Source organism: Chionomys nivalis, chromosome 19, assembly GCF_950005125.1.
Source record: "Chionomys nivalis chromosome 19, mChiNiv1.1, whole genome shotgun sequence".
Classification (NCBI taxonomy): Eukaryota; Metazoa; Chordata; class Mammalia; order Rodentia; family Cricetidae; genus Chionomys; species Chionomys nivalis.
In genome coordinates this window covers 54,939,434-54,964,490 of record NC_080104.1, presented here as the reverse complement: position 1 = coordinate 54,964,490, position 25,057 = coordinate 54,939,434, and the positions used below count along the sequence as shown (strand labels likewise).

The following is a 25,057-nucleotide window of genomic DNA, read 5'->3' as shown; positions in this document are numbered from 1 at the left end:
GGGACTGGAACGGCACACAACAGACCTGCTTAGGTCAGCTGCTCCAGAATGTTTATTATTTTAATGAAGACTGCAACTAGCTCCGGACCTACTGGGTGACAGTGAGAGGCCGTGACTCTTTCCCATGTTCCTGCGTTTGTCCCTTCTGGGTCCTACATTTCTTGTAGAAGGGCACTCTTCCTGAGATCCCAGCCTCTTGAGAACCAGTGCGTGGGGACCCTCAGCTGGCACTGACTCCTCGCTCCTGAATCCAGTACGCCAGCCATCAGCAGCTGGACGCCCCTGCCCAACCCAGACAGGGGTCCCTGTGTGTGCAAGGAAGGGCATGTCCCCAGGGACAGACAGTCAATTATGACCCAGACAAGGGCCTGCTGTTGTAAGTTGTTTTAAGTCCTGTGTCCACAGCTCTGAAAGCTGACCTTCTGCCTCTGGCAGGAACTTTTAACCCACAGAGTTCAAGAGCTACCAGGACTTTGGCACCAAACTGGGCCCCTGTGTGTTTTCCTTCTGCTCTTCAAACGCGATTCCCAGAAAGCTGAGTGTCATCGTTTCCAGAGTGGGACATTTGTGCTGTGCTGTCGCCACCATTTCCCAAGGGGATGGTAGACCTCAGAGGTTCTGTCTGTCTCTGACTTCCCCAGCAGAGCTGGTGAGAAGTAGGGTACGTGAGACTCAGTGGTGCTGATGGAAGGGCACAGCCACCCTGAGAGAGGTGGCCTCATCACTGCCTGGGTCTTGCTGGGCTGTGTAAAAAAGGTTTGCCCGTTGGATATGTAGACACGCTGTATCGTTTTCATTTTCATTTCTTGGTGTGTTTGTGAACGTGAGCTTCTCCCCGCCCCTTTGGATTTTGGTGGGAGAATTCAGCCATTCCTAATTGATTTATCCAGCTCTCCATATCTGAAAGAAACTTAGCCCTGGCTGTGTATGCACACATTTTATTCCCAGCCTGCCATTTGTCTGTTCACTTAAAAAACACCATTGGGGGCATTTAAGGTGTTTGTTTGGTTAATTTTGGGTCTGGAGAGAGAAACCCAAAACCTTGGATATGAAAACTCTTTGGTGGTTGAAGGAGAGAGACAGAGCATTCGGGGAACTGTGCTGGTCATTGCAGACCGTAGACGCCTCCCTGCTGACCTCAGCAGTCTGACCCTGCCAGCTGCTGTACTCTAGGTCTCAGGATCCTTTCCATTTAAAAGATGCTGGCTGGAGCGGGGGAGATGTGCTGGTGGCAGAAAAGGAGATAGTTGGATTTGCAGACTTGGCGCTGTGGTCTTTGGGGGAGGAGTCACTGTATCATGGTGACTCATGACATGACCAAAGCTAGCCCAGAGCTCTGGGAGTCAGGGAGCCAGGGAACTAAAGAGCCAGCACGCTGGGAGGGAAGCCAGTAGGATGGGGAGCTAGGCTTCCTCTGAATCATCTCTGCCCTACCTGCATCCACGCACTGCCAGGGAGAGCCGGGCTGTGCCTACAGCTACCTAGACCTGGTCCTTGCTGGGTGATGGTCCTCACAGGTTGATGTCATTGTCTTCCTATCTGTCCGTTTGAGTTTGGTAATGAGCGTCATTCTGTTTACCAGTTCCCTCAAAGCATGGCTTCTGGCTGTGTTTCAGTGCAGGTGTTCTGTTGGTTATGTTGTGTGTCTTGTAGTTATAATTCTTCTCGACTTCTTTTTCCTGTCAGAGGTGCCTCTACTTTTTCTCATTCTCTTGACTTTCTTTTGTCTTTCTCTCCTAGTGTGGGTGCTAGGGAGGACTAAACCCAGGACCTCCCACATGCTGGGCCAGTATTTCCCACGGAGCCCAGCCCAGCCCTGCGTTGTCTTTATGAGGTCCACACCTTGGCTTAAGATTCCTTTTGTGGGTTCTCTTTCACCTCCAGCAACCTTGCCCCAACCCCTGGTGCGTTTGACCCCAGGAGAGACCCCGTTAAGCACAGCTTTCCCAGTGTTCTCATTCAGCTGGGCATCTCAAGGTCAATTTTCATTTCCTTCATCTAGACTTGAGGCTATGAATTTTCCTCAGGGTGCAGCTATGGCTCCATCATCAGAATAACAGATGCATGTGCTGGTGCGGAGAGGTGGCCCCAGCCCTCAAGTGTGTGATATCAGAACAGGCCTTCCTGTATGGGAGCTGGAGCAGACAGCAGAGGGCAGAATCTGACCCCAGCTGTTCCACTCCTGATTGAGGAGAACAGAGCCCTCATGGGTCCACTCTCAGTCCGTCTCTCCCAGTGCTTCTCAGCAGTCTGTCCCACTGGCTCCTGCTCAGTGTTCTGGCAAATAAAGCTCCACAAACCCCTCTTCTTGCATCTGAAGTAGCCTGTGGTGGGTACAGTGCCACAGCATGTATGCCATTTTCTTCCTGGGCATTGTAAGAGACCAAAGGAGGCTGGCTGTGATGACGTGGCCTGTCGGGACCTGGTCACAGGAGCGGAGACCTGAAGCCAGAGGCCCGTGAAGCAGTGTGGGGCAATGAGTGTGAGGGCTGCAGGGATGGATGTCAGGCATTAGCAAACAGAGCAGGCAGCGTGGCTGGGTCACACCACAGCAGGAACTGGCCATAGGAGGGAAGAAAGGAAGGGAGGGAGGGGAAGATGGGCTGAGGGGAAAAGGGTAGGGCAAAGAGTCCACCCTGAAGGCCATGGGGAAGCTAGGGTGCAGCCCAGGAGACCACACTAGCAGATGGCCCCACTTCATGGCTTCAGCCTCTGACCTCTGCTGGCTGGGACACTGCTTCTGCCATGGCAGGCTCAGGTGAGCCAAGACGGCGGCGCTGTGCCTCCTGCTGACGGGGATCTGTTTTGAGTGACTTCCCCATGACTAAAGCATTGTCCGTCGGCAGGAAGAGTTTCATGTGGCACTTGTCTCTAAATGTTCACAGTCCCCCATTTTCCAAGGTCCAGATTGCGTAACTTCTGGGTCCAAGTCCATTCAATATTTGCAGTGGGTCTTATGGTTTTTGTACAACTGACATTGTTCCCATTAGCCATTGGGAGAACTCCAGGCGTGGGTGGAGGAGTCACAAGGGCAGGATACAGAGCTGAACTCAGTGCAGACACAAGTCTTTTCTGCCCTCTGGAGGCCTTTTCCAGACGCAGGCACCCACAGCCTCGGCAGAGGTGTGGCCCCGTCCACAGCAGTGAGCCCATCTCTATGGAATGCTGTGTCTGTTGCTGAGACCACACGAAATGCCCCTGGCCAGCTGTGCCCTTAGGAAGCAGTTTTCTAGTGTTTAAACCCAATTCCTCCTGATCTTGAGGGCTCTCCACTGTCACCAAGGCACCAACTGCAGCTCTGAGCGGACTTCTCAAGATGTTCATTCTGTCCCCAGATACTGTTGACCCCAAAAGCTGGCTGCCAGGAAGTGTACATCTCCCTTCCAGTGAATGTGGCTGTGACTGACTGGTGCAGGGCTCTGGGCATGGGTGATACCCACCCTCACACACACAGTCATATGGTCCTTTTCATACAACCGTGTGTACTTGCTTATATGTTGTCCTGATGTTACTAGCTTGGTAGAACTCCCAGAATCCCCTTGGACCCAAATACAGGCAGATCATTTTTCACCTGCTGGCCCAATGCTGCTCCTCTGATCTTTTTAGGGGGTGCAGATGCCAGATGCCAGTTCTGTTTTTCCCCTGACCTAGAGGCCTCCCAAATCTTAGACCACCATAGCACATGGGATAAAGGGCACGGAGTCCCCCCTGTCACAGTGTTGGTCCTGCGAGGTCAAGCCCTATTTCTTGAGGCCCACAGGATTGACATAGACTAGAGCTTTCTTTCTGTTGTTCCTTGCCAGAGACTCTCCTCCTGTGACCTTGGATGGGGCCTTGGTTTCTTGATGCCCAGTACATTGAAATCTGTTGCTTGTGAGGATGGGCTCTGTTGGCCCACGGGCTTTGTAGGGATTCTGCTCCTGTCCTCTCAGGTGCCAGGGACTCTGTAGATTGTGGTGACTTTGGGAGAGAGTGGGGGTAGGCAGGTGAGGGTAGAGAGCATGCAGAGGGACCTGTGTAGTCTCACTAGTTGGATTTAAGCAAGGGACACTACTGTCAGGCCTCAGGGCTACGTGTGTATCCCAGCTACTGAGGGCAGCACCTGGGAGAAGGTGGTCCCCACATCCTGGGAGAAGGTGGTCCCCACATCCTGGGAGAAGGTGGTCCCCACATCCCATCACATGGGTCACTGAGAGCAGCTTCTCATTCTGCTGCTGTCGAGTGATGTCACCACCTCCCTCTCACATGCCTGGAGATAACCCATAGACATCAGTGTCAGATAGCATCAGATAGCTGTCAGGATTGTAGGTATCTAAGGACCTGAAGCCAAATCACCCTCAGCGTGGACCTGCTGGGTGCTGCAGGTGTGAGTCATCCCATGTAGGTGTGAGTCCCATGTATGTACCTGGCGTGATTCCCCTGTATGTACCTGGCGTGATTCCCACGTATGTACGTGGTGTGATGTACCCCATGTATGTATGCTTGTTCATGGCCAATGAAGGCCTTGCGCTGGCTGGAAATGACCAAGTCAAAGTGTTTGTGGTGTACAGGGCTCTCCTGAAGCCTGCCTCCCTGTCCCCTACCATAACCATCTAGCAAGCCAAGCTGTGCATATACGTGTGTGTGTGTGTGTGTGTGTGTGTGTGTGTGTGTGTGAAAGAGAGAGACCTATGCAAGCATACATGTACACTACACACATACACATACACTTTGCTATCCTCAACACTGGGAAGAATTGTGAAACTTGGGGTTCAGGGTAGACTTAGCCCCAAGTGGCTTTGACCCCATGGGCAAATATTGGGGTAAATATTTCTCAGAGGATCCAGACTGAAGCAAGCTTTGAGATGAGAAGAGATGAGGGGGGACCTCAAGCCTCAGGGATGGAGGTGGGACTGTTAATTGTCACATGTCCCTTGTGGGGGACAGGGAGGTGTGGTTGAGTATCAGCTGATGAAAACATCTGGATTGGGGACATTCCCTGGAATAAACAGGACACCAGACTAGTCAACGCAGCATGGGCCAGCCATCGCTGACTCCCGCAAGGCTCCCACGCTAGGGTGACGGCTACATCTTCAAATGGCCGGAAGAATCAAGAAGTTATATTGTGATGTGTGAAACTGGGTATGGAATCCAGATTTCAGTGTCTCCATGTCAAGTTTTTTTTTCTTCTTCTGAAGCTGAGGACTGAACCCAGGGCCTTGCACTTGCTAGGCAAGCGCTCTACCACTGAGCTAAATACCCAACCCCTCCATGTCAAGTTTTGTTAGGACAGTCACACCCTTCCCTTAGTGTTGATATGTATTGTTCACGCGAGCCGACTGAACAGCCAGAGGGAGGCTCTCCCCATCGGGCCACATGGAAGTCTGCCCGCCGCCATCCACTCAGTTCTGGCTGTGATAGGAGTCTAGAAAATCTCTTTGGAAATGAGGAAATGCGGTCTCTATTTAGTAAACTGAAATTAGCGCAGTAGAATACAATCAGAGTGAGAACATAAACACGGGGAAAGTGCGTGTGGACTCTAGCACATCCTGTGGACAGACACCCCGGAGCCTGCGTAAGAGCCAGCCATCTAGGCAGGAAGTGTGAGATGCGGCCACGTTTGTTGTTGGGTGCATCTGATCTCCACGGCCTCCCTTGTCTTGACCCAGAAACTGCCACAACTTGAAAGCCTTTGAATGAGTCTGCTCCTTAGTCTTCTTGACAAAAGGGAGCTTCCCTGGTAGCATCAGGCTAGGCTGGGGGCCAGCACGAGTCAGAGGCTCTGCCTGAGCACCTGCCTCCAGGGCGCCAGGGTCTTACTCTCTCTCCCTGTTTTTGTAACCGAATATCTGACCAAGAACCACTTAAGAAAAAAAGGCAAGTATTTATTTTGGCTTTGCAGTTTGAGAGGTATCTGTGACCGTGAGGGGGGGCAAGACTGAGGCAGCTGGTCATATTGCAGCCAGGAAGCAGAGTAGGGCTGGAAAGTGCCAAGGCTGTCTCCCAGTAACCCAATTCAGTGAGCCTCCACCTCCTTAAGATTCCACCACCTTCCCAACTGAGGGGCCAGACAACTGATCCATCGAGCGACATTTCATTTTCAAACTAATGACCTTCTGCCTCCCTCCAGGGGAAGATCTCAGAGCTGAAGATACGACAGAACCCCCGGGTGAGCCCTGTGCACTGCTTGGATGAAGATGATGATGATGAAGACAGGGTGAGTGTCTTGAGGGGGGGGGTTATCTTCCCCCTGTGAGCAAGGGCCCCAAAGTGATATGCTGGGAAAAGCCAAAAGATGCTAGTAGGGTACCAGGAACCTATGTGTTGTTCAGACACCACTCCTCGTCTTAACTTTCCATTTCGGACAACCTGGAAAATGTAAATATCAGAGACCAAGCCACAGTGATACCGTGTGATGGACAGGTCACACTGTGGAAAGTGCATACGTGCTTGGTTGTGTGTATGTTTAGATGCTATGTGTGATGTGTGTTTATGGGAGGGTATGTCTGTCTGTTGTGTGATTGTGTGTAGCTCTTGATGTACTGTGTGTGTTTTTTGTATGGTACGTCTGGTCCTTGTATTTTTTTTCTGCTTGCTGTGTATGTGCCTTTGTTTTTTTTGTCTACTGCTATCTTTATGCTGTGTGTTGTCTCTCTGCACAGTGCATCTATTATGTGTGGTATGTGAGCCGAGTAGTCTGTGTCTTTCTGTGTGTCTCTCTGCATGTTGCTGGTATGTTTGTTTTCGATTTGCTGGGCATCTTTCAAGTGTGATCTATATGCACGGTCTCTCTGTGTGTACAATATCATGACACCCGAGGAAAACAATCTCCTGTTGCCAGAGGACAGGATTGAGGGGATGTCCCAATGGAGATAGCACATGACAACATCCCAGTCACCAGTTCCTCTTGGGCAGAGCCTGGCTCTATGTTGGAATGCCAAAATGTTGTTTGTCTTTTGCCCTCTTGGCTCTTTTGGGGGCCCACCACCCAGCTCCAAATAAATTACACATGGAGGTTTATTATTGCTTATAAATGGCTGGCCTTAGCTTGGCTTATTTCTAGCCAGATTTTCTTAACTTAAATTATCCCATCTACCTTTTGCCTGTGGACTTTTTCCTTTACTTCTGTAATCTTCCTTTCACTCTTACTCCATGGCTAACTCGGTGACTGATTGGGTGGCTAACTGAGTGGCTGGGTGACTGGGTGGCTGGGTGGCTGGCCCCTAGTGTCCTCACCTTGTTCTCTTGCTCCTCATTCTCGTCCTCCCTAATTTCTCCTTCTATGTATCCTCTCTGCCTGCCAGCCCCGCCTATCCTTGCTCCTTCCTCGCTATTGACCATTCAGCGTTTTAATAGACCATCAGGTGTTTTAGACAGGTGAAGAATCACAGCTTCACAGAGTTAAACAAATGCTATATAAAGAATGTAACACATCTTTGCATCATTAAACAAACGTTCTACAGTATAAACAAATGTAACACATCTTAAAATAATATTCTACAACAGCTATTACCTTTTCAAGGAGAAAAATCAGAGATGTGATTGGCTTCTGTCTAGTACCAGTCTCTAGTGCATGGGTAACGTTCACTCATGACCATGCCATCCAGTGGGCATGACACATGCTGCCCGTACTGGGTGTCTGCAAGTCTGTCCCTCCTGGGCCACCTTGACATCGTGATGTCACTATGGGCTCTATGGGCCCAGGTAGTATTTCTTCTTTGGGTTTATATTAAGTTATCCACCTTGGCAAGAGGAAGGGCTGGCCCCTGGCTTCCCCAGAGCTCCTGGAGACTGTAGGGAAGGGAGAGCGTGAAAGCAGCCTGTCCAGGCAGATGATGGGTGGGGACATTATTGTGACATACATACTTTCCACGTATGCTTCTTCAGTGTCAGCCTGGACTGGGGCAGCTTCCTACCTCCCTTGCCTGTCCCCTAGGGATGGCAAGGACGGGGCAGTCATGTCACAGAGCAAGAGTGCTCAAGCCTGATCTACAACCTTCTGGTCTACAACCGGGCCATCCTGGCTTGCCCGAGCAGCAAGTCTGACTGATTTCGACCCAGGAGGAGTCTTATTTGCTGTCCAGTTGCTATCTTGTCATGGGACCTCTGATCCTGACTTCTTCCTCGCTTCTCTCACGCCCTGCAGGCATCTGGAGACTTTGGAAGTGGCTTTGAAGAAAGCGGCAAGCCACACAGGGAGGAGGTGAGTGCCTGTAGGCGGTGAGGCCATCCCTTGGTTCAGGCAGGGGAGGGGAAATATGGTCTGTGTATAGTGTGTATAGTGTGTATGACATCCCATCAGTCCTGTGTCATGCAGGGAGGCACCAGTCTGAGGTTGATCTTGTATCCCCCCTCTGGCTCTGCTGCCTCTTGTCCTGAGCCAGAAACTCTCCTCTGAAGGGAGCTTTCTCATCAGAGGCGACCCAGCATTTTGTCGATGCTCTTGGCTGGTATGGGACCATAACTGGTTTGTGTCTAACATGAGGACCAGACAAGTGACATTTCAGGGAAGTTTCTGGACAAGCCACATTGCATGCTTTTTCCAGTCCAGGGTCCCAAGAACACAGAGGCACTCTAGATAGGAAAAGGATGTTTGGGTGAACCCCCGGGCTCCTCTGGGACCCTCTGGGCCCCCAGCATCTAGTATGAAGAGCCTGTCTTTAAGGAGATCCTTGGGTGTTGGGGCCAAGAAGACTGCAGGATGCTAAGTAGCCTAAGGATGGCCACCACTGCTCGAAGAGGTGCTGAGGCCTCCTTAACATGTGGACTGGGGTAGGGACAGGCAGTTTTAGGGATAGGGAACATAGTCATCTGGAAATCTGGGACTACATTCTGTGTCCCTTGATGGTCATAAACTCTTCTCCTCACAGATGTGGATTAGATTTGCAAAACTCTGCTTCTATACATGGTGCCCTGGGCATGGCAGATGTTGGAAGCACAGATGTGCCTATGAGTGCCATGTCACATCAGTATCGTCTTGTCTGTAGACCAGCTAATAACTAGCTTGGGCACTCATATCATCCTTCCTTGTAACCTGCTCACTCCAGCCAGGAGCCTGATGCTGTAGTCACAGGCAGGGACTGTGTGAGGGGTTCCATGAAGGGCCTAGCCAGTCCCTTCAAAAGATGAAAGCTGCGGACCCATGGTGTCTCATGCCCACCCTGGTCTGAGATGTCTGTGTGGTGACAATGGCATCAAGAGTGTCTGGAGGAATCCTTGTTCAAGCCCCAACACTACCCCAGCCGAGATACTCCCCAGGGCCCATCTACCTGGACCTCACTGTTACCGATAAGAAGTTATCAGGAATATAGGTCATGCTGCTGTGTGCCACCAGGTCCCCTGGGTGAGTCTGAAATTGGCACAAAGCAGAGGATCTGCAGGGTAGACCAGCAGCCTCCATTAGAACAATAAGAAGTCAATGCTGAACCAGTGCTTGGCTGGGGCCGAGGGAGAAGTCTCTGTCATGACCCTCCTTGAGAGCACACCTGCTCCGTACACCCTACTGTGATACCCGAGGACCCTACTTTAGGCATCTCTGATGTTCTCCAGCCACAGGGAGTATCTGTACTGGGCCTGGAAAGGCTCGTTGTCCCTCCTCTGGCGATGTCAAATTTTAGGAATTAAGGACTATTGAGGTGTCGGACCCAGCCTCCAGGCTGATGAAAACCTCCAGCAGATAGCTCTGCAGAAAGTCCTGGCGATTCATATCAACTAGAGTGATGGTTTCCTCATCTTCCTCAAAACCCTGTCAAGCAACCCATTTCATAAGCTGTAAACCCCAAAACCAGATGGAACTGCCAGCTCATACATGCACGGGATAGTTGTGCTTCTGAATAACACAGCCAGGTTTCCTGTTCTCCTCTTGCAGGATACATCGCTAGCACCCAGGCTCCCCCAGCCACCCCCTGTCACTTCCCCACCCCTGGCTGAAGGCAGCACCACAGAAGATTCTAGAACAGAAGAAACGGAAGAAGAAACCACGGTAGAGTCTATAGGAGGTAAAACTTTTCTGGATGTGCTCTGTATGTGAGTGTGTGTGTACATGTGTGGTGTGTATGTGCATGTGTATGTTTGTGTGTGTGTGCATGAGTGTGTGTATGTATGTGTATGAGTGTATGTGAGTGTGTATATATGTGTGTGTTTATGTGTGTACACATTTATGTATGAGTGTATATGTGCATGTGTGAGCGTATGTATGTGAGTGTGTGTGTGTGTGTGTGTGTATTGGATGAAGACTGCATCAGGGCCAGCCCTGTCCCCACCTGCCGCCCTTCTGCTGTCTAAGAAGGTCCTGTTGAGGCAGGTTTCTGGCTGGGCCCCAGGAGAATTCTGAACCAGGTAGTTGTGACATGTCCTTCATCAGGCTCTTGGTCTGTATTGTCTTTGTCTGTCGTGTGTAGGAACCTTTCCAGATGTGCCATCTCCTGGTTCAGGGCCAGCAGGTTTGCTAGGAGTGTAAATTAGTCCAAGAGAGGAGAGATGTAGGAGAAAATACATCCTTAGTCCAGGCTGTGCCGCAGGTCAGCATATAGGGTGATATATGTCTCGCACGGAAGCCACTGTCTGGACGATGTGCACAAGGCTCCCGGTCTGCAGGAAGCAGGGCTGGGAATGCCTAAGGCGTGTCAGCTATGAATGGTGTGTCTTGGGCTGTTCTCTGCGTTGCTGATTACAGACCTGGTAACATAGCAGCATAAATACCTCCTTCCAGCTCTGTTGGACTGAAGCGCAATGGAGCCTATGAAAGTCTCTGGGAGTCCCCAGGGCTTCCATAGGCTCTAAGAAGAACAGGCTCCAGCTCCTCCTGATGTTGACAGTACCCAAGTACTCCCAGCTGTGACACCCAGGTCTAGATTTCCACGGGTTGCCAGCCATGGCTGCCTTTCTTTGTTAACCCACAAGTCAAGCAAGGCTGGAAAGGAGCTACTTCCTGACTCATGAGTGGGGACTTACATCCTCAAGACCCACAGGCCTTGAGGTGAGCTCTGCCTTGACTCCCATCTGTCAGTGTTCGTGGATCTCAGGAAGATAACAAAGTATGACCCCCTACCTTGCCAGGATCCCCTGGGCAGCCCCACTCCCCCACTGCTCTGCCTTCTGTCAGCACAGAGAGTCGTCCTTTCCCGGAACAGTAAGGATCTGGGTTTGCTGATGGAGGAAGGTCATTGGCTAATAAAGAAACTGCCTTGGCCCATTTGATTGGCCAGCCTTTAGGTGGGTGGAGTAAACAGAATAGAATGCTGGGAGGAAGAGGAAGTGAGCTCAGATGCAGGGCAGCTCCTCTCAGAGCCAGAAGCGATGAAGCAAGCCACCAGGTCAGACATGCTGAATCTTTCCTGGTAAGACTGATGCTACACAGATTATTAGAGATGGGTTGATCGGGATATGAGAATTAGCCAGTAAGGGCTAGAGCTAATGGGCCAAGCAGTGTTTAAAAGAATACAGTTTATGTGTTGTTATTTCGGGGCATAAGCTAGCTAGGCAGCCATGAGCCGGGCTGTGGGAAGAGGCCCACAGCTCCTACTACAGTTTGCTTGGCACTGCGTCCCTTTGAGAAAAAGCATTCACATTATAGAGAGTCAGTGGTTGGCCTGTCATCCACAGTATGGACGGACCACAGTGTATTTATCCGTTTACCTAGTGATGAGTATGTGCACTGTGTCCATCTAGCCTGAGGACCTGGCGATGGGCATATGCATTATGTCCAGTTTGAGGACCTGGCAATGGGCGTATACACTATGTCCAGCTTGAGGTGGTTTCAAAGGATGTTGTTCTGGGTCTTCTGTCTCAGCTGCTGCTGAGCCATTTGCGAATGATTTGTGTGTTTACTACCCACCCCAGTATGTGGGAGTCTCTGCACCTCACCTCAATGAGGTCATTAGACATGGTTGTTATGGAAGTGGGGTGGCCTGCCCTGCGCTCTCACTTGTTTCTGTTATAGCCAGCATCTTTTCGTGGGCTTACGTCTCAGTAGATGTCTAGATCTTATGCCAAAGTTTAATGGGCTGTATGATGTCTTATTGTTGAATTTTGAGAGTTTTTTATGTATTCTGGATTTAAACACAATCATTGTCTTCTTCATATCATCTCTCTCCCTTTCTTTGTTTTTTTCAAGACAGGGTTTCTCTGTGTAGCCCTGGCTGTCCTAGAACTCACTCTGTAGACCAGGCTGGTCTTGAACTCAGAGAACTGCCTGCCTCTGCCTCCCAGTGCTGAGATTAAAGGTGTGTGCCACCACTGCCGGACTCCCTTTGTTTCTTCATCTCCTCCTATCCTACCCTCTGAGGATATGGATATATACCTATATCTATTTAAATATCTATATGTAATACCTAAATATATAGATATAACATCTCTCTATCTATATCTATAGATATATATCGCTATAGATATAGATAGAGAGATATCTCCATGTACGTGTGAGTGATTGTGTGTGTGTGAGCATGTGTTAAGCTGGTCTTGAACTTGTGACCCTCCTGTCTTTGCTTCTCAAGTGCTAGGATTACAGGTGTGAGCCACAATATCCACCTTCATCTTCTTAACAGCATCTTTAGAAAAGCCTAACTTTCTAATTTTTGCTGAAATTCAAAGATCTCACTTCTAGTGTCACCTGAAACTCTGCCCAAGGTGATCCAAAGACCTACTTTCAATCTTTAAAAAACTGTTTCCCAACTTCTGTCACTGCTAAAGCCCCCTTTCCCCTGCTGAGCCGACTCTGAGATGTGGGGCATTAGCCTCCCACCTTGAGTCTATTTCTGGTCTCTCCTCTGTGCTGTAGATCTCCACGCCCATCTTTCTGTACCATCCTGTCTGTCTCTCTGTGAATCCTTGCCCACCTCTCTGAGCCATGGCTCTCCCTGTCTGTCTTGGCCGCTTGTTACCACATCCGCAGAGAAGAAAAAGCCTGCTGGAGCTTCAATGAGGCAGAGAAATGACTCTCGAGACCCATTGTTGCCTTTTCTTTAGGTCTTGTTTGATTTCTCTTAGCCATGTTTGCACAGTTTTAAATGCCCCCTAAGGCAGTAGTCCTGAAGTTCCAGGAAAGCTTTGCTGCTGCAGGGAGAGCCCGTGCTGCCCTCTTGTGGTCAAACACGGCAGTGGCTCCTGCAGTTGGGGTAGTTTGGCTGTAGTGGATGGGGGAGGCTTACTCCTTGCTGCACAGATGATGAACCCATGACCCAGTGTGGGCAAAGTCCGTCACCAGCGCCCTTCCCCCAGAGAACAATGTCAGCCTCAGAGGCTAGGAACGGCATTCCCTAGAGCCCTGAGAATGAGTAAGGGGCCTGAGCACACTGTTTGTGCAGCTCCTGGGACGTCCACTAGTTTGACCAATCCTCATTTGTGGCTACAGATCCTATAACCTGCTAGGGACTGAGCTCAGCCGTGAATAACCGTGTGATCATTAATTCTAATCCAAGATGGGGGGCTCGGTGCCGCAGTCAATGAGCACTAGATGCCTCTAAATAGTAGAAACTCTAATTAGAGACCTAATTGGTGTCTAAGAGGTGTGACATGTTGGCATGATAAAAGTTTATACTGTCTGCTGCTAGTGAGATGTGGTTAAGATCTGCCTCTGGGATCACCCTACAACCCTCTTATTAATCACTAGGGAATGGTACTCCGTATTTTCAGGAAGGACCTATCTTGTGGTTCCAGGCAAAGGAAAGAATGACAACTGCTATTGTTGACTGACTTCTATTTCAGGCTTGGGGTCAGCCATGTTTCTGTGGCATTTTCTGTCTCTGACCTTAGAAGTGTTTCTTGTTTGTGCACATCTGTAAGATCCACTCTCAGCTCAAAGGCTGTCCAAAACCGGGTAGCAGGCTCACTGGGCCCAACTTTGGCTCCAGCAGCGCTCGCGTGTTGGACACATGTAAAAGACATGGAACCAACATAGCAGGAGATCCTGGTTTGGCATCTTCATGGTTACTGTTCTCAGAGAAGAAGCCAGGGGAGTGTGGACCATTTAGCAAGTCACTGCTCCTTTATCAAGTTTGAATCCCTGAACGTGACCGTGACCGACTTGTGAAGGAAAGCCTTGCCCTCGTGAAACACCACAGTCTTCGAGGCAGAGGTCATAGCAAATGCCACAAATGTCCAGACAGTTCTGTAGAAGAGATGGCACGTGTGTGTGTGTGTGTGTGTGTGTGTGTGCCTGTGTGTGTTAATTCACCACTGTGTGTGTGCATATGTATGTCACATGTGCCTTCGTGTGTCAGAGGTACCATGTGGATGGTGGGTTCTAGGTGAACCTCTGGGGTTCATCTCAGAATTGCTGCTGGCTTTCTGTTGTTCAAATTGCTCATTGGAAGAGGAGAAGGTGGTAAGAAGGAGTTTTGCTGGAGAGGTGTTAAAACAAAGGAGAGGGTTTCGGTTGTCACTAGACTTACTTTAAATGGCTGTGGTGACTTTGGTTCTTCTCTCCTGTTGCCCGTGTTAGATGGCCATTGCCACTCACCATTCCCCTGGTCCCTGTCCTCAGGGGTTTTGGTAGGCGGAAAGGCAAATGGCCATTCTCATAGCCTCGTCCCCGGGGCTCTTGCTTGGTGGAGAAGCAAAGCTTGGGCAGCAAAGCCAAGAGCCTGGGGCTGCTTGAAGCTTGACCATGCCACCTCCACCTCTTCCCAGCTGAGACCCTTCCTGGCACAAGCGGTACATGGGAAGAGAGCGTCCAGAATCATGGAAGTGGCTTGATAAAGGTGAGGCCACTTCCCCATGACCTTGTCCCAGGGCACCTAGGAGCCCTCAGTGGCTTCTCACTGTGGCTTGACCTCAGGCCCACACTCCCTCCCCTGGCCTGCTGCCCTACGCTCTACAATGCTTCTACCCCAACCTGCACCTCCGTATTCCCGGAGGCCTGAGATTCAGGCCCCTGAGAAAGTAGCAGCACCATGAGGGGAACTTGTATGCAGATGTGGCAGCCAATATCCTCTTTGTCTCTAGGGAGGTCTGAAGGGACAAAAGGGGGAGCCAGGTGCTCCGGGCTTACCTGGCCCAGCTGGGCCCCAGGGTCCTGCAGGCCCAGTGGTACAGAACCCCAGTGCACAACCTCTCCCTGGAGCACAAGGACCCCCAGGGCCTCAGGGGCCACCAGGAAAGGATGGAGCTCCAGGAAGGGACGGTGAACCGGTGAGTCCTGGCCTCCCCTGTGATCTGGGCTGGAGCTGAGGTCTCTGACTGGGGCTGGTGGGAGAGTTGGTTGGGATCAGAGCAGCAGCGTCCTCGGACGCTGGGATTTCTGCCAGCCTTCTGCTGTGCACTCGAGCCGGAAGGTGGTTAGAGCATGGTGGTCAGGGATGCCCAAGTCGACCCTGGACCTAAACTCTACTGCAGAAGTGCTGTCTGTTGTAGGTCTGGGTCACTCAGATTTGCCATGACCATGAATGCATTTTAATGAAAGGAGGCTTTATTAAACAGTGGCGCCGGCTACCCATGGCTCCGGGACTGCAACTGAGAGCACTCCCAAGATGCAGCATCTAGTTATGTGAATCCATGACTTATGAAGTCAGACCTCACACGATTAAATGTATTCTGTGTATGTGTGGGCGGGGTCTAATTTTAACATATATGTCTTGCCCTTGTCCTAGTCATTGAGCAGAATGAGCAAGTTTGATTACAAAAGCGAAATAGCAGTTGTTCTTATGACCTATCTTACTAGAACAACAAATTTTACAAGATCAGTCCATTTAAGTATAGTCTTCAACCTGCCTTTAATCCCAGCACTCGGGAGGCAGAGGCAGGTTGATCTCTGTTAGTTTGAGGCCAGCCTGGTCTACAGAACAAGTTCTAGACAGCCAGGGCTACACAAAGAAGTTATGTCTTAAAAAATAAAAACAGAACAACAAAATACTCTTCAATGTCTGGAGGAAAAAGGAAAGTGGGTGCCAGGTTTACATGTTAGAGGTAGTAGTGGCTTCAGGACAGTTTACATTCATAGTGTCTTCTCTTGCACATTACAGGGTGACCCTGGTGAAGATGGAAGGCCGGTAAGTTGCCTTTTTCTCTGCACCTGACACTACCGTGTTTCCACGGGATCCACAGGCCATCTGCATACAGCTCAGTGCCATGGTTTCCCAGAGAGGATACTTTAAAAAGGCGGCTTAGCTTGGGTTGTACTTTTGATCTAACTACAGGTGTTGTTCCCAGATTTTCGGGGGGGTTAGGGTGAGGTCTCACAACAAAGAGTGGGGAACTCGGGGTGCAAGAGAGGGGCCGCAGCACTGAGGAGATGGGGTCCCACGTGCTGTCAGAGTGTCCACAGGGAGCTCTTTGTGCCAGACAGAGCTGTGCTGAAACTACATGCAGTCCAGGCTCAGTGCTAACCCGAGGTTTCCTTAAGTCCAATGTGTCCATCACGTTTGCACAGACACATGAGCATCCCATACACATGCAGTGGACTTACCACTCCACCGCGAGATCTGTGGTTCCCTTAGATGACTTCTCTGAAGAGGATGTGTGCCATCCATAGCCAGTGGTGTCACTTTTAAATCCTGTTTTTTTCCTCTGGGGTCGTCTCGGTGGCATGGCCTCTGCTGGTATATTAGGCCTCCATGAATCCCTGAAGGGCTTGACTCCTATCTGCCCTCTGCTCCTGAATGAGAAGCATTTGGGGCTCAAGATTCATTGTATGAAGGAAGAGAGGTGCTTCCCTCTGCCTAACTCCTATCCTTGTCTTCCAGGGTGACACTGGGCCTCAAGGCTTTCCAGGAACCCCAGGAGAAGTGGGCCCCAAGGGTGAGAAGGTACGTGTGTACAGACCACAGCATGACCCCTTTCCTATCCCAGCTCCTGAGAGTGGGGACCATGTGTCCTCAGTGTCCTCAGTGTGACAGATTCGTCTTATGTCCCAGGGAGATCCTGGTGTTGGAGTTCGAGGACCTCCAGGACCTCCGGGGCCACCAGGCCCCTCCTTCAGACAGGACAAGCTGGTAAATTCCCTCCTCCACACCAGGTCCCAGTACTCAACCCTACGAACCGGTTCCTGATAGTGTTGGCCCAAGAGTATGGGTACCTGCTACAGGCTTGGGGTGGTGGCCAGTCCGTGGGGCAAAGCATGATGCCCCACCTGCCATCGCAGGCATCTTTGGGTGGTTAGGGGACAGCTGGGTGATGCTATCTGATACTTAGGATGATGCATTTATGTGGTGGCTTCTCTCACCCTTCCCTCAGACCTTCATTGACATGGAAGGATCTGGTTTCAGTGGTGATATGGAGAGCCTCAGGGTAAGTGACTGCACCCCACACCCACTGTCACTGGGCAGGATGTCTGAGACATCAGGGGGGACCCTTGGGGGTGGGGCAAGACTAGCAGGGGATGTGATCATTGCCCTGCATGGCTATGTATTCTATGATGGACTGTATCTCTCGTGTCCAGGGCCCACGAGGCTTCCCTGGCCCCCCAGGACCCCCTGGTGTCCCAGGACTGCCTGGTGAACCAGGGCGCTTTGGGGTCAACAGCTCCTATGCTCCAGGACCTGCAGGCCTTCCTGGTGTGCCTGGGAAGGAAGGGCCCCCCGGATTTCCTGGCCCCCCGGTAAGTTCTGCTGCCTCCCCTCACCAGAGCATCCTCTTGGCTAGGAACGGGGGAGGGGAGAATCACACGAGGTCTCTTGCTGGATCTACCCCAGGACTCCCATGCCCCAGTCTCCACGCCTCGAGGTGGAGGCTGGTCTCATTTGGGGTCACTCTCAGAATTGGGGGGGTAGGCTACCCTCTAGTTCTAGGGTACTGACACACTAGGTGACTCTGGGAACACACATTTACCCACTCTAGACTGAATGGATGCATGAGCTTCCCACCTTAGTTTCCCAGTATAACCAACAGCTCCAATAAAGCACACACAGTGGCTTCTACACTGTACTGTCTGAGCTCTGCATACACCTCGGGGCGGGGGGAGGTTTATATCCTGGCTCTCGGGAAGGCTGGGTGCCAGCTGTTACCTGCTCACCATGGATCCTATCCACCCCATCTCTTTGTTCTTCTGTCCCCAGGGACCTCCAGGTCCTCCAGGCAAAGAGGGCCCACCAGGAGTGGCCGGCCAGAAAGGCAGTGTTGTAAGTCAGCTCCTATGGTGTAACTCAGCACACACTTATAGCCAGTGGGTGGTGGGCACTGCGTGCTTGGGGTCTGTAGAGAGTGTATGCCATAGGGTGAGCCCATGGACAGAGCCTGCATCCTCAGCTTAGGAAGACTCTTCGTTGTGGGGCCGGCAGGGCTCGGGTTCAAGTCAGGGTCTCCGTATGTGTCTTTCCACCACAGATGGACCAGCGACTTAGGGGTCAGCCCTTCATTTGGTGTGAAAGGGTGATTTCAGGTTTCAGTGTAGCTGGATTGATAGATGTCTTCAGAGGCCGGCCAATCTCTACTGACCACAATCTACTGTGGTCTCAGGCTGCCGGGGGAGGGGGGTCAGATGGAGAGCTGCACCCACCACTTCCTGGGATGGGATGAGGAAGACCCACATGCTTGGGGGAGCATCAGAAGGTCCTTTTAAATGGACTTTTCCCAGAGCTTGTCTCTTTTTAAACTAAGCCTAACTGGCTCTCCGGCTCGGGAGGTGTTCTGAGAGACATTCATGGGGTTGGTGGTCTTGGGTGCTCTGGCCTTGGGCTCTCTGGGCTCCCCTCCCTGCTGAGCTTCCCAGGGGTTAGTATCCCTAAAAGACAAAGGAGAGGACAGGAACAGGCCCAAAGGACACTAGAGTCAGCATAAACCAAAGACAACCCTTTGAAGGCAGGCAGTCACCACGGGGCTGTTGGTTTGTTTTTCTCTGATTGCTACATACATGTCTGAATTTGTTGTAATCCTATCCATTTTCCCCCATAGGGCGAGGTGGGCATCCCAGGACCCAAGGTATGAGTCAGTTTTCATTCTGGCAGAGTTGGGGCTACCTGCTTGATAAAAGTATTCAGGCAGGATGTAGGGGGTACCCAGCCAGTGAATGCATAGTCTGTGTGTGTGTGTGTGTGTGTGTGTATGTGTGCGTGCGCATGTGCACGTGGCTATATCCACTCAGTTCTGTTCTGTGAATGCAATGGAACCAGAGGTGTTAGGTTTAGAAATGAGCTCCCAGCATCCTCACCCATTGTTGCACAGGGAATGCCCTGCTGGCTGAGAGGCATCCTGGCCGGTGTTCAAAGAAAAGGCTGGGGCTGATAGAAGAATCCAGTGGGGGAACGATGAGAGCAACAGAGGCATCAGAGGGTAGATGAACATGTCAGAAAGAAATAAGAGATGGGCTGGCGTGGGCTGAGTATGTAAATCTGCACGCACGCTTGTTTCTCTGTTGCTTGCATGTGTCTCTGCACAAGACACTGGTATCTGCACTCACGTGCTCCCGTCTGTACACGCACACGCCGTTGTATCTGCGTGCACACCCAAGGAGAGTCTTCAAGGATAATAAATGAAGTGTTTTACTGAGGTTAAAGAGGAAGGCTAAAGAGTGAACCACTGTACCTGGTACCCACCTGAAGTGGAGTAGCTACATCCATAGCTGGAGATCCCACACCCACATAGATGCCTGCATCCTCATTATTTCTGAAGGTGCCCAAAAGTAGCATCTTGTGCAGCCCAGGCTGTCTTTGAACTCAGCTAGACCCTTTATAGAAGGTTCACGCCCAGCGAGGCTGCCTGTGTTCCAGCTAGGTTCAGAACATCTCATACATGTGCCTCTCAGCAGCCGAGGAGAGAATGGTGGTGGTCTCAGTTCCCACTTCATAGAGGTGACTTGGCTGCCAGCAGGGTGCCTGGGGCATGCTGGCCCACCAGCTCCAACTTCAGGGCTAACCTGCTTGGAGTAGGGCTTTCTGAACCAGGGCCTCCTTGCCTGAGCGCCAAGTCCCTGCCTCAGTCTGCTTCCTTGATCTGGTCCCTCAGACTCCTAGACAAGTCCTGTGTTTGCTTCTGCTTCCCCAGTTCTTCAAACTCACAAAGCCATGGTAACACCTGTGCCTACATTACCCCAAGCACTTGGTGGCTACAGGGTCCCCTGCAGACCCACCCTGAACCTTGCTCTCCCTGTACCTTCCAGTGGCCTGTTCCTCCTCCTTACCTGCTTTATCTGCTTCTTGCTATCCCTGTTCTCAACTGTCAAAGAGCTGGGACCCAAGGTTACAGGCCATGGTGAACAGCCTGCTTTGTGATTCTTGAGCTGTGGCCAAAGCCATGATGTCAGGCTTTTGTGCCTGTGAATCCTACTTGACCATGTTGTTTTAAATCAGTGAGTTGCCTGTGTGGCTTTTGTGGCAGGTGATTTATCTCTGGGTTTTCAGGTTTTTGAAAAGCATTGCAAGGAAGTGCGTGTTCGTTGCGTTGCCTGTAGCTTAGCTGAGGCCCAGAGCCACCGTGACCTTGTCCTTCTGTTTGTGCAGGGGAGCAAAGGAGATCTTGGGCCTGTCGGTGTGCCTGGAAAGACTGGCATGGCTGGACCCCCTGGGCCAACTGGACCACCAGGACCTCCAGGCCCCCCAGGGCCACCAGGACCAGGATTTGCAGCTGGATTCGTGAGTCACTGGGGGGCCCCCAGAAAGCCTGGGCCATACAGCTGTCTTTCCTCTAAGCAGGGCACACTCTTGTTACACGTGGGTTTCTCCTATTCCCATCTTTGGGCTCCCATGTCTGATGCCAAGTACCTGAATGGGTTAGCTCAGTTCTGGATTGACCTCGCAGCACTCAAAGCACGTGTGTTTAGGCTCAGATGTCCCATCGTCTGTGGGTGCTGTCCCATCGTCTGTGGGTGCTGTCGCCAACCCTTCCATGCTGAAAACCTGCCGATGAACCCAAGTACAATTTCTCTTGCACACATATAGGCCAAAGCCCTGTGACTGAGTCAGATGCATACCCACCAGGGTTTGAATAACACACATGCGCACGCACACGCGCGTGCGCACGCGCACACACACACACACAAGACCCAAGCTCTGTCGGTCATCCACTTCCATTTTCTCCATCTCCCTTTTCCTGGCCTCAGGAAAGGCTCTTAATAAGGCTCAGACACTGAGCGTCCCTCTTGTGCTCCCTCCAGGATGATATGGAAGGCTCTGGGATGCCCTTCTGGCCAACAGCCCGAAGCTCCGACGGGCTGCAGGTACTGCCCATGGGCTGGGGTAGGAGGAGGGTCCCAGGCCAGTGTTGTCTTTGGGACAGCCTTATGTAGGGCAAGGAGCCACCAGAAGCCCGGGGATGTGAGCCATAGTACTCTCCCAGAAAGACCTGCTCACAAACTGTCCCTAGGGGTGAGGGGTCGGCGTGACAGGAAGATAGGCCTTTCCCTCTCTGATTTCTTCCATGGCTGTCATTTGAAGAAGTGACAGATATTTGTCCAGAGTAGACTGGAGTTAGTGGGGCATTTGGGGGAGTCACCCCACGTTTCTCTGTTGACCTGTGTGTAGTTTGGATTAGGTCAGCAAAGAGGAGCTGAAGTCCCAAAGTCCCCAAATGGCAGGGCCCTTGTGTGCAGGCACGCACAAATTCTACAGCCCTGCCTAGGATACCGCTTTTCCCTGAGGAACAGCAGTATGTCCTGGAGGACACCAGGCTGACCTCTAGTCTCTGGGGCCACCACTGGCAGATGCTACCATGACAGTAGTTAAGTATCGTTACCGTTGCTGTAATTCTTTGTAACTTTTTCAGTATATAGTTTTATTTTAAAACAATTTCAAACATAGACAGGTTCTAAGGACAACAGAAAGAACTCCCATGTAACTTTCTTTTTTTTTTTTTTTTTTTTTTTTTGTTTGTTTGGTTTTGGTTTTGGTTTTTCGAGACAAGGTTTCTCTGTGGTTTTGGAGCCTGTCCTGGAACTAGCTCTGTAGACCAGGCTGGTCTCGAACTCACAGAGATCCGCCTGCCTCTGCCTCCCGAGTGCTGGGATTAAAGGCGTGCGCCACCACCGCCCGGCTCCCATGTAACTTTCAACCGGGTACTCAGTTAAAGTTCAGTTGCCCCCATTATAGCTTTTACAATAGAAGGCTCTGCTTAGAGCTCCCGTCACGCCAGCCTCGTGCCTCAGTTTTTGTTGTCCCTGGAGTCATGAGGTTTGGAAAGGGCTAATGAATGTGGGATAAAGCAGATTCGGGTCACTCACTAGCACTTGTTTCCTTTGCTCTGGCAGGGACCTCCGGGGTTGCCAGGACTCAAGGTGAGTGAGGGAGGCCTTTCTTGGAGACCTGCCTAGCAAGTTAATACTTTGTGAGCTCAGCATGAAAGTTTGCAAAACACAGCAGGCGGCTTCATGGAAAAATAGCCACATGCCCCTTCCCGTGCACCGAGCATTAGCGGGGTCATGCCCTATCTTTCCAAGCCTAGGAAATGAGATTCCTGCCTGCACACATCTGAACCATTCTAAAATTTTGAGAAGGAGACCAGAACCTCTCCATGGTTCTCAGCTTTAGAGACCCATAGGGTGGTGTCCCCTTCCCCTGGAGGATCTGAGAGTTTTGTTCTCTGCTTCCCATGTCATCCTTAGGGACACCAGCCTACAGACTAGGCCCCGTCCTTGGCCCCACCTTCCCTTGCGCTAGAGTCAGGCTCCCCAGGGTGGGGGCAAGGGTGGAGAACAGCAGAAAAGTCCCCACCAGGGTGTCCTTACTGCCTAGCTGGCCTCTACTGTTGCCCTACTTCTAGAATGCTTTTCTTGACATACAAAACACTGGATGAACGTTTCAAAGGGCCATTTTTAGATGGGCCCAAATTGGATTTTTTTTTTTTTTTCTGAGACAGAGTTTCTTTGTGTAGCACTGGCTATCCTAGATTATGTAGATTGGGCTGGCCTCGAACTCAGAGATCTACCTGCCTCTCCTTTCTAAGTGCTCTGATTAAAGGCAGACTTTTTTTTTTCTTTAAAAAAATCTCTTAAGAGGACTTGTTTCTTTTTTGTCATTGTTGTGTTTTGTTTTGTTCTGAGACAAGGTTTCTCTATAGCCTTGGCTGTCCTGGAACTAGCTCTTGTAGACCAGGCTGGCCTCGAATTCACAGAAATCCGCCTGCCTCTGCCTCCCAAGTACTGGGATTAAAGGCGTGCGCCACCACTGCCCAGCTAGAGGACTTATTTCTTATAGTGAAGATGGTGGTACTTGCCACCAGTTTCTACAATATCCAGAACTATCCAATTCCCATGATGCTAGGATATATTTTGTACCTTCCACCAGTGTGGGCCCCTGGGTCACCTAGGGTTCTAGAATGACCCAAGTGCTGGGGCCGGGATATCCTGGGTGGTTAACAAAGGAGTATGTAGCTTGGTTTGGGGATGAGCCAGCTGACACCCCAAGCTCATAGAACTTTTTGTCCACTTAGGGGGATCCTGGAGTGGCAGGGCCACCTGGAACCAAGGTAGGTACTTCCCCCAGGGTTGGGTATATTGTCCACTGGGGATGGAAAGGGGCCTGTAAGGACCAGCAGGCATGCCACACAAACCTCATGTGTCGAGCACACCTCAGAGGCAGCCTAAGAATAGCAGCCATGGAGTGAGATGCCTGCACAGTCCTGGCCTCATTCTCCCTCCTGTCTTGCCCTCATTGTTCCTTATACTTTTGTTTCTTTATAATTTAATGTGCCTGATTCAGAGAAAACTACCCAAGTCAAGCCTCTGCCTTAGGGCACACCCTCATACACCTGCACCAGTTGTGGGAAATGAGCTTCCTCCCCTCCCCTCCCTACATCCCCTGCCACCATCCTCCCTGTCTTCATCTTCCTCATCCCACATGGATGGCATGCTATATCCATGGAGGGAGATCTATCCAGGGGCTGGGCCAAGCCAGCAGAAACCTAGGCTACGGTCACACCCATGGTTGCTGTGACCTCCTCTCTGAGAGTCTCTGCTGCCTGCTGCAGAGCTGACTCTGACCCTTCCATTTGTCTGTTCCAGGGAGAAGTTGGAGCAGATGGAATCCAGGGCCTCCCTGGCCTCCCAGGAAGAGAGGGTGCAGCTGGGCCCCCGGTGAGTGAGAGGCAGAAGGCGTAAAAGAAGCCCCCAGGAAGAGAACTGGCATCTCAAGTGGCCCTTGGGGTGTCCTAGACATCGGTGTCCCCTACCTGGTACACTGTGGCCCCTGGAGCCAACTGCAAGGCTGGTCAGGGTTTGGGTGCCCATCTCTATTCTCCAAGGTTCGCATTGGAAGCCAGGCCCAGGTAGGCTGGTCCCTGAAGGGATTCTGGTTCTGTCTATGATGACCCATTTTCTCTGTCTCTGCAGGGGCCAAAAGGAGAGAAAGGGACCCAGGGAGAAAAGGTGAGTGTCTGTAGCCCTAGGTGCGTAGTGAGCAGAGTTGAACTGCTTAGGCCTCAGGGTGAGGAATCCCATCATGCCCCAGCCTCAGGCCCAAGCCACCTGGCCACCCATGAGACCTCAGAGATTTGAGGAGAGACTTAGTACCTGGGCTATGGGTAGGCTCTGGGGTCCTGGCCGGAGGAACTAGAATGATTACTTCTCTGCCGTTCTCTTCCAGGGAAACCCAGGAAAAGACGGAGTGGGGCTGCCAGGCCTCCCTGGCCCCCCAGGACCTCCAGGGCCTGTGATCTATGTGTCGAATGAGGATGTAAGCACATCGTGGAATGCGGCAGGGCTGCCGCCTCAGAATGGCGTGAGGAGCGCTGGCTTCTCAAGAGAAGGCTGTGTTGGCTAGAAGCTCTCTTGGTTGTGAAGGCTACCGCTGCCCTTTTGTGTTGCCTGCAGCAACATAGTCAAGTGGCCTAGCCTCAAAGTCAATGGGTCCCTTCTAGCCCCAATGCAGAACCCGGTGGTCAAGATGCTGCCTGTGCTCAGTTCTCTGCAGCAAGAAGCCCAAGTCTCTGGTTGTCAGATGCAGGGCCCACGGGAGCTGAGACTTCAGGGGACAGGCCACCCTAGACAGAGCTAGAGCTTGGTTGGGGTGACACCTGGGCTCAGATCCCAGCTACACTTGTCACCAGTGATCCTGGCTGGTTACTTCACCTTCTGCAGCCCTGGTACCCTCAGTTCTGAGATGGGGACAGGACAGTCCTGGGAGAAAGGCACTGAACGGTCACAGGGCTCTGGGACCAGGGGAAAGCCAAAAGCAACAGCTGGTCCTCTTCATCCAGGGGACACTGGTATGACAGTGAA

General features: G+C 51.4%; 1 protein-coding gene across 5 annotated transcripts in view; it reads left to right on the top strand.

Annotated features, from left to right (window-relative positions):
* Positions 1-25,057, top strand: part of Col18a1 (collagen type XVIII alpha 1 chain) — a 109,323-nt gene that overhangs the window by 68,743 nt on the left and 15,523 nt on the right. For all 5 annotated transcript variants that reach the window (XM_057751041.1, XM_057751042.1, XM_057751040.1 and 2 more), the window contains 19 exons: positions 6,110-6,196; positions 8,126-8,182; positions 9,848-9,977; positions 14,608-14,678; positions 14,923-15,108; positions 15,939-15,965; positions 16,659-16,721; positions 16,830-16,907; positions 17,149-17,202; positions 17,354-17,512; positions 17,970-18,032; positions 18,805-18,831; positions 20,349-20,480; positions 21,002-21,064; positions 22,091-22,117; positions 23,272-23,307; positions 23,843-23,914; positions 24,170-24,205; positions 24,423-24,512. In XM_057751041.1, coding sequence (XP_057607024.1) covers positions 6,110-6,196; positions 8,126-8,182; positions 9,848-9,977; positions 14,608-14,678; positions 14,923-15,108; positions 15,939-15,965; positions 16,659-16,721; positions 16,830-16,907; positions 17,149-17,202; positions 17,354-17,512; positions 17,970-18,032; positions 18,805-18,831; positions 20,349-20,480; positions 21,002-21,064; positions 22,091-22,117; positions 23,272-23,307; positions 23,843-23,914; positions 24,170-24,205; positions 24,423-24,512 — 1,458 coding nt within the window. The remainder of the gene's footprint in view (positions 1-6,109; positions 6,197-8,125; positions 8,183-9,847; positions 9,978-14,607; positions 14,679-14,922; positions 15,109-15,938; positions 15,966-16,658; positions 16,722-16,829; positions 16,908-17,148; positions 17,203-17,353; positions 17,513-17,969; positions 18,033-18,804; positions 18,832-20,348; positions 20,481-21,001; positions 21,065-22,090; positions 22,118-23,271; positions 23,308-23,842; positions 23,915-24,169; positions 24,206-24,422; positions 24,513-25,057) is intronic.